General features: G+C 39.6%; 1 protein-coding gene and 1 long non-coding RNA gene across 5 annotated transcripts in view; one reads left to right on the top strand and one right to left on the bottom strand.

The window, feature by feature from the left end:
- Positions 1–2,981: 2,981 nt before the first annotated feature.
- LOC111270326 (uncharacterized) lies at positions 2,982–5,257 on the top strand. Of its 2 annotated transcripts, none has more exons than XR_002686255.2 (3): positions 2,982–3,254; positions 3,693–3,792; positions 5,009–5,257. It is a non-coding gene; the product is annotated as an uncharacterized LOC111270326 (long non-coding RNA). The 2 variants fall into 2 exon arrangements; XR_002686256.2 differs by having other exon boundaries at positions 2,983–3,226.
- The window catches only part of LOC111270283 (uncharacterized), a 13,991-nt gene continuing 6,696 nt past the window's right edge, over positions 5,249–12,543 (bottom strand). For all 3 annotated transcript variants that reach the window (XM_022850431.2, XM_022850437.2, XM_022850439.2), the window contains exons 2-5: positions 7,722–7,831; positions 7,394–7,551; positions 6,645–7,227; positions 5,249–6,202 (exon numbers count right to left, since the gene is read on the bottom strand). In XM_022850431.2, coding sequence (XP_022706166.1) covers positions 5,853–6,202; positions 6,645–7,227; positions 7,394–7,551; positions 7,722–7,831 — 1,201 coding nt within the window. In that variant the 3' untranslated portion in view covers positions 5,249–5,852. The remainder of the gene's footprint in view (positions 6,203–6,644; positions 7,228–7,393; positions 7,552–7,721; positions 7,832–12,543) is intronic.

The raw sequence follows: 12,543 nt of genomic DNA, 5'->3' as shown, positions 1-12,543 counted from the left end.
GAGCTACGCAACATTGTTTGTGACTTTTCTTATATTGTTACAGCCGCACATGTACTTTCATTTGGCTGTTTTTTTTTTGCCTCAAATTGATAAGCCAATGTCTGCCCAGAAATAAAGCTGTAGCAAGTATTTGCGTTACGATCCTAACACGACTAAAGATGATAATTTGCCGTCCCATTTATCTTGCCTAGTAAAGCAGCATAAAATTGCTCAAAACTTTTAAAAATAATCATACATCTCAAATGTGCCTTTTTGAATGTAATTGCTGCAAAAATCAGTGTTTGTTTGACTGTATTACTAATAGCTAGAACGCTCCTTAATAAGGTCTTTTTTCGGCCGACCCTCGACCCGATATGCACGCTTAGCGTTCACATTTATCTGAGCATGTTGCGGAGGGTGCTGTTTCAAGCGGAGCGCTGAGCTAACATAGTACCAAAAAAAAAACCTTCTTTCCTGCGGCACAAAGTGCTAGCAGGTCCGGAAAGTGAATCGTAGTCTTACTTTAATAAGTACTACTTCAACGTAACAAGCTGGAAGCGAGCCCCACTATGAACTCTGATGATATTTAAAGCTTACTCAATCTACAGATGATAGTGCATAAACCTATTTATTGTCTTACCACCTCAATAAATTGACCTAGAAAAAATTATCTCTATTATTTATTTATCGTTGGCTATGTTATATTCGCATGTCTGTGGTTCGCTACTCATCGGAGACTAAATCTGTAAACTCGTGCGTTGTTTTTGGAGTTCATTGCTCCTCCTAGACTAATTCGTCTCGTGCTCTAACCTTCCACCATTTTCTGTGTTATTACGGGTTGTTGCAAAAAAGCAGCGTTGAAACCCTAGAAAAACTTTTCGCTTTTCTTCCCATTCAATCTATCAATATTTGCACAGATTTCTAGTGGAATTTTGCTCTGGCTCTCGATGGGGCGATTTCGTAGAGAATTGTCGTAACCAACTTAATCGTCACTAATTGATTGTTCATCACAAATATCTGTTTACAATCCTAGGACACTTGGTAGAAGCTGGTTTGGAATAGATATCGAAAACTGAGCGTTGTAATAGCAGCGTTGACTGATCGTTCATTGTATTAGCGAAGTTACCAGCGTACTTCCGTTAAAACCCGTGTAGCACCTACACAAAACTAGCCCAAGGTATCAGTTGTAAGCAAATTATATTGCCCTTTGAATATAATTAAATTACTAGCATTTCGAAGCAAGCAGAGCTATTGCAGAGCAATATCGATTAATACCTGTAAATAATCGTGATAAATAAACGTGACAAAATAAATCTACACATATACATGTCATTAGCGGGATTTAAAGCAACGATTCCTATTCTCTCTCCACTTGCGAATAAAGTATCTTTTATAATCAGGCAAGAAAAAAATGGCTCTTGAGTATCAGACTAGAGTTATTACTAGCGATGATAGAAGGTAAACGGCTTCAATCTTTCGTTTATACCAATGACAATAAAAACAGTTACTTATTTACAGTTTGTTTTTCACCTTTTGTAAATCTTCATCTTGTGCCTAAAATCGACAAGAAGGTTTAGTCGGTTATTCATTTTTTTTTTAATTAGCAGTAATTTGTTAGTTCATGTTCTCGCGACCTCTTTTACTATGGGCATCTTTGTTATTTTATGAAATGACAATACTGCTAAATGTGAATTATCCAGCCGTTTTTAACGTCTACTTGTAATGTATTTTTTTAACCAGAATAACAACGAAAAACCGGCAGAATAAAAAAAACGAAATCACAACTTCACCATTAATGAACAAAAAAAAAACCTGGGGGAAAGAGACGTATCTGAAAACACCTCTACGATTTATACATCCGCGTAGTACTTTACAATATAGACAGCATATAATTTGGTTTTAAAAGACACATACTAAAGAAGTGTGTGTGAATAAAATGTTAAAATCAATTGTTACAAGATGTTTTAGCTTGCAAGGTAGATAAATATAAAAATACTTTTTTTTATTATCTGTACTTCCATTGTAGATAAATATGCCTTATACCGAGGTTCGAATGTCTCTTATGGTGCTTCTCTTTTATTCAGTCGAAATATTAATTTAGTATTTACTTTATATCTTGTATACAGAGCAAGTATTCGTTCAAGTTAAACATCTAAACCCTAATTATGCGAGCATATTAAGTATGGCGCTGACAAAAGGGTTTTTTTTCAGGCTTACAGAAGGATTACATTCGTGAAAAATGGCGAATACAATAATTCATTTAGTTTAAACTGGGACTGAATGAGCAGTGTCAAGGAATGTTTGCTACTGGATCAGTATACGCTTAGTTCGGTTAGTGGCCTACGTACGTAGATTCCTATTTTGTGCACTGAGCTGGTCCTTTTCGTCTAAGTTAACTATCGAACTTGAATAACCCTGTCGATTTAAATTACACTAAACTTACGTATATTTGCGAAATGTGTAAAATAGAATGTTACAACACAATTTAAAGTAACCTGAATTAGATCAGATACTCAGTCCTTCAAGGGGCACAGAATTAATGGAAAAAAAAAATGTAAAAAAGTTTAATCTTTTGTGGTATTCAATTCTCGGTTAAGACGGGTTGTCGTATACAAGGTTGGGTCTATTCCGGATAGCCATGCGGTGCAGCGGTATCGACATTTTCAGCAACGTTTTTATGATCTAGTTCATTTTCAACTCTCTAATTTGACGTTGCAGACTTAGCTTTCTTAATAAACCCGTCCCGTAATATGAATTTACTCAAAAAATAATAAGCATTTTTGTTAATACCTATTGTTCATTGACTCCAACAAAAATAAATCCATTTCCTCAATATACACAAAAATTTTACATTCCTAGAGGCTATGCTCTCCGCGGACTATCCAAACCATAGCTCTTTGCTAAAAATCTTTCCTATCATATAGCCTAATATACGCATAATGTAACTCTGTGAATGAATAAGTCGTTTGAATTTTCGCGCCACTGGGTAATCCCTTGCAACTTCTGTTGCTATCACGGAGATTACACAACTAGATTTTTCGTAGACATGTAGCCTGTGTTGCAGCCAATCGTCACAGTTCGAGCATTCGTACGAAATAGATGACAAAGTAACAACCTGTCAAGTGCCAGCAAGACTAAAGCTTGTATGAAATAAAATTTGTGTTGTGTTGGATTCCTGAACAAGAGCTTGTTGTAATAATGTCATGGTCTGAATGAGTGCTTCCTCAACATAGGCCTCTTCATTCAGGTACGCACTGAACGAGAAGAAACCGCATGTAAGTACTAATAGAGTAGATATAATGAATACAATTGCTGAACTCTTACAGGTGCATCTTATCTCATTCATCTGGTACTGGAGACTAGGTAAAAGTACAATGCCTTTACTCGGTACGCTGGGTTATTTTTTCATTTGTTAGAAGAGGCTAACTAGATCGAGCAAGAGGGGAACGGATCTCGGATCGTTAATTTAAAGTGAACAAGGAAAATTTACATTGAAATATCTGATTGTATATATACATATATATTCAATATGCTATATAATATCATTCATATTAATTATACATATATATATATATTCTGTATAAAAATTCAGCATACACATAGACAGCTGTGACACATGTATGCGGCTGGACTCATGGTTGGTTGCGTCGTAGAAAATGGTATAGGGACGTTTTAGGCTGTCGTCTTTTTCTAACGGATTTTTGGTCCAGCAGGTCGCTGTGAAGGTCATGTCGGCTGCATCAAATCAAAAGGTGCGCCGTCCCGAGTGCACGGTATACATCCTACTCATCAATACCATAGACAATGAAAATGGTGAGCAATATTGCATCAGTACCATGAAGCCAATCGATCAATGTGTTAACGTAGGTTTTCTAGCTCCAGTGCATCGACCTGTATAAAGGTAGATGTAAAAGTATACTTTCTGATTGAGATTAACATGCGTTCAGTATTCTAGCAACAATATTTGAGTGGATGACCCTCAAGAGAGTGAAGTGCCCCAAAACAATTCGACTCAAACTTAACATTGTTTATCTCTTAACATTGTGTCTCTTTTTTTTTTTAACCCTATATTTATGCGACTTTTTAGAAAATTTAATAGAGCCGAACTGTAATTCGTTTGTTATTAATAAATATATAAAACTGTGCCAAATTGCAAAAAAATGAATAAAGTTGAGAGCATGCAGCTCGTAACTAAGTAGGGTCATCCAGTTCAACGACAGCAAATGGGGGGAGGGGGGGGTAACGCGGTTACTACGTCTTGGAGAGTGCCGCGTTGTCACCCGTTAGAGTAATAAAAAACATGCAGCTTTTCTCGTTTCGCTCAACAGATCATCTCGACCCACGACAACGACAATTACTAGTCGGCAAGCTTTTTTTTTTATTGAATATCTGTATAAAATAAATTCATGCATGATACAAAAATATGCGTCCAACCTCACTTTCTTAGTGAGGCAATTCGAAAAAGGGCGCCAATTGCATATCAAGGAGCTACAAACAGAACAAAATTGTGTTTTTCGATTAGACCTACTACTTCAGTTGGAATCCTGATAGTAACAACGTTTAGTTGATATATTCCGATTACAATGAAGAAAAGCAAAAGTCCTCCACCTCGGCTTATCGATTTTTTTCTTGCAGTGAATAGAGCTGTCTTGGCACAGGGTAGTAATTACATAGCATATGGGCATCAAGTGTTGTTCAATTTATTATAACGGATATTTTCAGAAGATAACTTTGCGTCGTTACTAGGACAATAAGCCGGTGTATAAAGTACCTTCCTAAAAACATAGACGTGATATTTAATAAGATTCACGGCATACGCGTGGCCAACACTGTCTTTCGCGCATATAACTCTCTTCTCTGTTTAGATATATGACTAAATATTATATATTCGACTATATAAAAGATATAAGCTATGCACACACGTGGGCCTCTTCTATCGAAACGAAACGTTTTTCATTTGTTTCTTTAACTATTAAGAATATATTTATGGTTAATGCAATATTTCCCATAACCAAATTGCATTTGCTAGTACTGCCGACTATCGACGCAGTGTTGATGATGATCGAATCTGGAAGAAGTCTTATGATGACGATCTTTACGGCTAAAACCGTTCTCGAACGACAAAGTGACGCGCTCCTCCGAAGTAAGCCATTCAACAGACGATCCCGATGACGCCAACGATGCTTTTCTATGTCACACGCGCCACTGTGTGTGACTTCATCAAATTATCGATAAACGTATTATATGATAAAAAATAAACAATGTGCTGTTTACAAAAGCTAACTTTATTAGTACATAGATTTGTTTGTGCCTTTTTCGCGACCGAAGGGACCAAATGTGATTCGAAATCTGAATCCAAAAGCAGCATGCAAGAGACACTTTATAGAAAAGAGGCAAATAGGGATCTGGTAGAGAGAGCATTTACTTTGCACCAGACTTCGTTTTAAGTCTTGGTCAACCGGAAGGCGCTTGAAAAGATTAAAGGGGGCCCAAAATGACCTTAGTAAGATTTATAACATGGAGTCGTTTACAACAAACATACACTTATTTCATATTTATATTAATATTTTAAGTTTTCGGATCAACGAAAACTAATAAAATGTAGACTAAAAAATCATACCCAAATCGACTTAATAGGAATCCTGCATGCGTCGTACAAGAAAATTTAGTTAATACTGATACATAATAACGCGCTGTGTCTTACTTACACACATGTTAGATGTTAATAAATTTAACGAACTTTTAAATTGGGTGTGAACACTATACCTTATGTACTACTCTATTTCTAATCTGATACCAAATGTTTAAGACGAACTTTTTTAGTTAAATAAATAATATGGGCTTATAAATGGAAAAGACTAGCAGAGCTTTCATTAAAGTTGTTCGAGATCCTGTGATGGCGGAGGAGGCTCGCAATTGTCGACAAAGTGTATATAGGGGAATCCAAAAGATGAACTCGGTAGAAATGGAATTGGCATTTGAGGTACTGGACTGGGTGGTGAGGGGGCTGCTTCCGTGTGTGATGCTTCTATAGTATGGGAGCCAGTTTCTCCTGTAGTGGGGATACTACCCATAGAAGTTTGACTACCTATAAAACCTGCGGTGCCTTCCTCGGGGTGTTCGGAGCTTCTCACTAGACCGGCCGAAGGGGGCGCAAAGATCCGATACGCCTCATTCTTCCAGTAATCGGATGGAACAGGATTGCTATAGAACGGCGAGGAAACTGGATAACAAAATATACAATATGAAAACACGGAATCCAATGAAATATACAGGTTAAACAAACAGAGCTAATGTGACATTGGCCCAGAGAATTTTATCGTTGACAGGACACGTTCGCATCGCTGAGAAACGGAAATTCATTCCAAGCAGTTTGTTTTTGAAAAATAAACATTTTTTTGGGGTTTATTTCTCTTATACAGGGAACGAAATCTCGATAGCTCTTATATAGATATATTCGCTTGCAAAGTGTATGCAAACAAGGGTACAACAAAACAATGTCAATTGTCAGATTTACATAAATGGTAATTGGACAGTTAGGCATAAATCAAGGCATAGAAGCATAGTGACAGCACCAGTGTATTGTTTAAGCTAAGGAACATCATCTGCATAGGTAAACAAATTTGACAGGACGCTGTAAAAAGCCATAAGGAAAAGTAACCAACCTTCTGAACTAGTCGAAGGTAGTAGGCTGGAAATGCTCCCACGCATGTCACCAGCTGTCCTACTCGGACCGGAAGGGCTTAAGTCACCATTGTGCGACAGGTGGCCCCGCTGAAAGGGACCACTGTCTGAAGTGTGAAACATTTGTAGGTGATGCTGAGGCTGAAGGTTAGGCCCCTGCTGTTGCGTTTGCATCAGGTATTCAGGTTGCTGTTGAGGATGATGCTGTTGTTGTTGTAAATGCAGTTGCTGCACTTGTCGAGACTGCTTGGCCACAGGTACAGTCGACTTACTCGCCGATCCTAACATTTGTCCGTCGCCGTTACGCGAATCAAGGAACGCTTTGGCAAACGGATTATGGCGTACTTTGAGCTGGGTAACTCGCTCGTTTTGGTATGCCGTAACAGCTACAAACTGGGTTTCGCGCAGAGGAAAGCTCCACTCGCCGAGATGTACGGACGGGACTGCGGCTGTTGATGGACTACAGACGACGTGGTGACTAAGTGGTGTGTCACTGAAGCTCTCTACATCTTCTCGGGTAATAACAACGCGAGGCTCATATACGTGTAGACTATTTAGTACAATCTGAAATTTTCCATGGAAGGCTAATTTTATTGCGTCGTCTACAATCAGAAAGTAAAAAAAAAACCGTAAAAATCGTCCGAGCATTCAATAGTGCAAAACATGTTGACGTAGTAACGGTCAATCGTTTCGATAAAATTAGGGTGTAACAAATGTTCCATTTGCTTACATATCGCGGATCTGCTGTGGGCTTATTAGTAAGCTTAGCTTTATTGAAGGCCACGGGCCCCTTCATCCAGAAGGCTCCCGTATTTGGGGAGTCCTGATGATGAAATCCACACTGGGAAGAAGCCGCTTCACCCTTTCCGCTTGTGACCCATTCCGTTCCTGTACGAATATTGCAGAATATATTATGGCCATCTAGTGCTTTTCCTTCATTTTTCCAATGCTTTCTCCATTTAGAAACCCTCAACACTCATAAGCTTGTAAATCGAACTGCAGCCACCTCAAAAGACAACAGCGTATTCGCATCAAATCACTTGCAAGACACTACTTACCATGAAACTTGTACCTGTTTCTTCCAATCTGCGTCAGTTCGAGTCGAATAGAGTATCTCGCTGAAGGTTCAAGTCCGGACAGCTGTACGCGAATAACAGGAAACATTCGTCTGGAATGGACGGAAAAAACGTCTTTTAGCAGAAATCAGCGCAAGACCGAGTCTACACATATAAAATTCTAAGTAGGTGTCACAGAAACTTGCACGCAGGCATCTATTATATTGGCGTCGTTCGCAGCTAGCGCCGATTTTACGCCAACAATGACACGTTTAAACTTGAACTATCTCTGTTCGCCATTGACGATGTATTAAAATCTGACAGAGCACTTTCGATCGAATTCTACAACAAATGCATTTACCTCTTTGTTGAAGGCTGACGGCTGTTTCTCCACAAACAGCAGCATTTTTGACGATACTAACACTGCAACTTTCTTGTACAGTTTAAATGTCACTTGTATATTAACAAATAAACAAACACATCAGATCAAAGCAACCAATAGCTGCGCATAGATTAGAAACGTTTTTCTACGGATTAGGTATAAAATGGTTGGAACATCGCAATATCGATTTTATGCTCGCAGGCAGTATATCCCAATACATTTTCAACTAATCTTGCTCTGGAGAGCAACGGAATGAGCATTATCAAGGGACCTGTGTAAAACAATCTACCATATTTTAAAAAAAGGTTCCAGTAGAGACTAGCGAAGGCCTTTCGGTCGAAGTGTTAACCTATTATTGAAACAAGATTGTCTCCTGAATAGCTAAACAGCTTCAAATAGAAATAAAATACATTATACATAGTATGCTAAAATTAAGTGTTCCCAGTTTCACGTCCGGTACAACCGTTAGGCATTCCATAAAGCCTGGCAGACAAGCACCCTTTTTACCACTGTGCTATATCTATGGTGCAATATTTGTCATCTTGTTTAAGAGAAGCTCGCTGGCATTCGCTCAGTTTTCATTTCAGGTACGGAAACAGCGTGTTCACTAGTACGCAGGGCGTTTTTGAGCGTCGTCTTCAAAGAAACATCGCCTGTATAACTTTCGGCTTTCGTTATGTTTGTCCGTATGCGCAATTCGTACGATCAACATTCATATAATAGATAGGCTTGAACAATCGTACAACAGTAAATCGTCGTTCGGGACCGCGTGTACAACAAATTAACATTTTTTCAAGTTGTCGTTGCTCCCAGCAACAGCAACATATGTATTACAATCATATGTCTATATCCTGCAGGGCGAAGCCAATCTTCGACGTACGGTTCGCGCTAGCTAATGTACAAAATCATATTAATTCGCCTATACGTAGTTATTAAACGATCAGAGAAACAATAAAAAGGTACAGACCAATGGCAGAGTTCAAAACGCTTTGCAAGAGCTTAGAGAGGACCCGTGTTTGCCGCTGAAGGAGGCGGCGCTGCTGGCGGAAAAACTGCTTTGAAGTGCCATCTAAGCGACGACGCAAGCTCGGCAGTCATCGAAGCATTGCTTCCCAACCGAGCCAACTGCCGGTACACCATGTGGCGTCTCCGTCTGAGACGTCAACAAGGTATGTATGACACCTTGACGAGAATTGGCGGCAGTCTGTGGAACGGCGTACGTACAGAGGCGTCTTTCACAGAGTATTGTTCTTATTGGCTTCAGTTGTACAACGCCAGCATAGAAGACGGCGACGAGAAAAAGGGAAACACAAGACAACTCAGTAGTTAAAGTGTGTGCCCGATTGTTAGTTTATGGCAAGGTTGGATAGACGGACCTGGCAACTAGCTTCATCGATTGCTACACCTACCAATCCTCCACTATAACTTTGTCTGTCACAGGCGATGCGACTAACGGCAGTGGTGCGACACGCCGCAGAGCTGCACTTCACCATACGGACGTATCTTAACCCGTTCCCACTAGTCGTTCTACAGGTCTGCGCTAAAATAGTTACACGCACTCGGTTGCGTCCGTAACGCTGTTGATCTAGAAACATTACGTTGAACGGAAGCTGCTAGGCTTCATAGAACATTCAAGAGGGGAAAGGACTTGACGGGTTGATATCACTTTAGCAACAGCAGCAGCATCAGCAACAAGCGGCCTGTGCAGGCCCCCGCGCTCAGGCGTCAGATTAATGCGACGGGACCCTCAGACACATTTTCTTGTTGGAGGAATAACAGGCGAAACTGAAATGATTTTCGGTGGTAAGGCAAACGACGATGGTTCGAAAACGTCAGCTATAAAAGACGGATATACCGTAGCGAACTGAGAAAACGAGTTATTTTGCCCGCTTGATCCATGTAACCTGTCCTGCTTTTTTTTATAGTCGACTGCTTTATTAGAGAGGCTACAAATGTTTGCAACACGCATACGTTTCTTATTTACTCAGATCACACGATACGGATATTTTTTAAACTTGCTAGGAGTAGACATTGACCCCGATGTAAAACTGTGGTTCGTACTTTCTGTGTAGCAACTGCACATACAATGTGCAAGACTTCATTGCACAGTGAACTGTATCTGCACGGAGATTTCACAACGCGTCGCGACAGACCGATAACTCGCATGCTCGATTACGCGCTTCTCCTTTCCGCGATATAAAGTTCTTCCTCTTTCATAAAGCACTATAATAACTTACATATACATATATATTGTGAAACGGACTTATATAGGTATCTGACATTACAATAAATAGTTTTTGGGTATTTAGGGCGTAGCGTAGGTTTCTACAGAAGCAGTCTTGTTCGACCAAAGCCCGAGCCACGATCGACGCCTTGCAACTTCGCATCGTTGTGGAGCAGAAGAAATCGTACATGGGTTGGTGGAAGCTGTCTAGTGCGGGCTGAAAGCCTCCAGTATGAGAATAGCAAGTTTAAAAAGTGGATGGAGTGGATAAAACGTCAAAAAAAACCCAAGAACAATGGCGTAACGACCAGGTTGTGCGGATAGTCGACAAATATATTCTGCGATCACAAGGCGAAAGAGTCCATTCATACATATATATATATATATATGTATATATATTTATATAAGCGGAGGTGTATGGACTTTTTCTACTTTTGTAACCTAGATAACTACAGCTCAAAGCCACTAATCTTTTTTGATCCATTGTTTCGAGTATAGAAAATATTAATTGACAACTGTTCACTGCAATACGATTAAGGTAGGTTTAATCAGTCTTGGGCATATGCTTATCCAGCATATAAGAGGTATCGTAAATGCGAATAAAACGTCGTATAAAAGCAGCGCCATATTATTCCTCGTAGAAAAATTTCCTGTAAAATCATCGCTGATACCTATACTCCAGTGTGAACAACGTATATACCTTTATACAACAGGACAGAAAACCATAAGCTATCAGAAATCCTTAGAAGCGTAATCTATGCTAGAAGCAGTTTTTTTCTTTGAAAAGCGGATAAAATATCCCGCAGAACAAGACGTTTGACTTAGATCTCACCGATGCGATCTGTTCATAAATTAACATAGGATACGGGGCATTTGGTGTAACTAAAAAAAAAAAGGCGCTAGCAATTACAACAAGACTAATGTAAACTATTTCCATCATATGCAATCTTTATTAAATACGTTTATTCTCCGCGTTGAGATACGTCTATTATGACGTCTTATTTCAATAACTACCGTATACGTGCCAAGATCGAACTTGAACCCACATACACGACGTCAGCTGCTTCTCGCTCTACGCTTTGTCAGTCGCTAAGCCGACTTTCGCTAAGGGAAAAGTTGAATCAGCCGAACAGGGGTAAATCCAATCAGCGTTCCAAGGTGCATATTGTGGTTTTTGGGCAAATGAACGACTGCGGTAATGTGTTCACAGGAGCTGCTATTCTCTGCTATGAATGACGAATGAAAATACGAATGATTACCGTGAGAGATTCGTTGGACGTCCACCGTAAAAGATCCGAAACGTCAAAACAGTGAAGAATTCCATTGATTTTACGCAGTGCTCAATAAATCCACACATTGAGGTTCTTCGTATTTTGGATGCAATGACGTCACAGCTCGAAGCGTAACGTAAACACGACGAAACTACTGACGGTTTAGCGACAGAAAGAGTCGTTGTCATTGTGGAAAACGCTCGGCAGTACAATACGCGATACCGATAGGGTGCTTACGAAGGGTGTCAAACGGCTTGTGGAACGAAGCGGAATCGTAAAATGCTGATCTCTTAAAGGGAAAGTTCTCACGGCCCTTAACCAGAGAAAAGGGTGACGAAAAACATACAAGACCTAAAGGGGTGCAGAAGGAGCTATGCAGAAAAACTACACTGCACTGGCCTGGTCCACAGAGAACTAGGACAAGACTTGACCTGACAAATGGCATGGAAGCTTCAAAAGAAATTTTGCGATAACCGACTAATCCCTTACTTAGTCAATCCTCTAATACAGCGGAAGGACAAGAGATGTAACAGTTACTGAATCGTAGAAATACCATATCTAAAAAATGTATTACTTAAAGTTCAGCAAATAAATGCTACAGGACGTATGTGCGGCAAAAGCTTTAACCTGTGTCTTTTGGCATTAATCACTACTTTGTCGCCTTATGCATACCTTGTTTGATGCAAAAAGTTAGTTATGATAAAAATATAATATTACACGAAGTATCAGTTGACCAAATCGGCGAGCTTATGAAAAAAGGTGCCTAGAAGATAGAACCATTTGAAAAGGAAAGCTTGGCCCGCCCGTTGAACAAACTGTACAGGCATTTGACCGTGGAAAAAAATAGTTTTTCCGCAATACAACCTTCGGAAAATAGCTCTGATGTTGAAACGCACCGTGCTAAAGTATTAGGAACGACAATATCTTCTTTATATTGGGTATGATATC

The sequence above is a fragment of the Varroa jacobsoni genome, unplaced genomic scaffold, assembly GCF_002532875.2.
Source record: "Varroa jacobsoni isolate VJ856 unplaced genomic scaffold, vjacob_1.0 scaffold_159, whole genome shotgun sequence".
NCBI classification, from domain to species: Eukaryota; Metazoa; Arthropoda; class Arachnida; order Mesostigmata; family Varroidae; genus Varroa; species Varroa jacobsoni.
The sequence above is the reverse complement of the archived record's forward strand: the minus strand, read 5'-3'. Positions and strand labels throughout refer to the sequence as shown.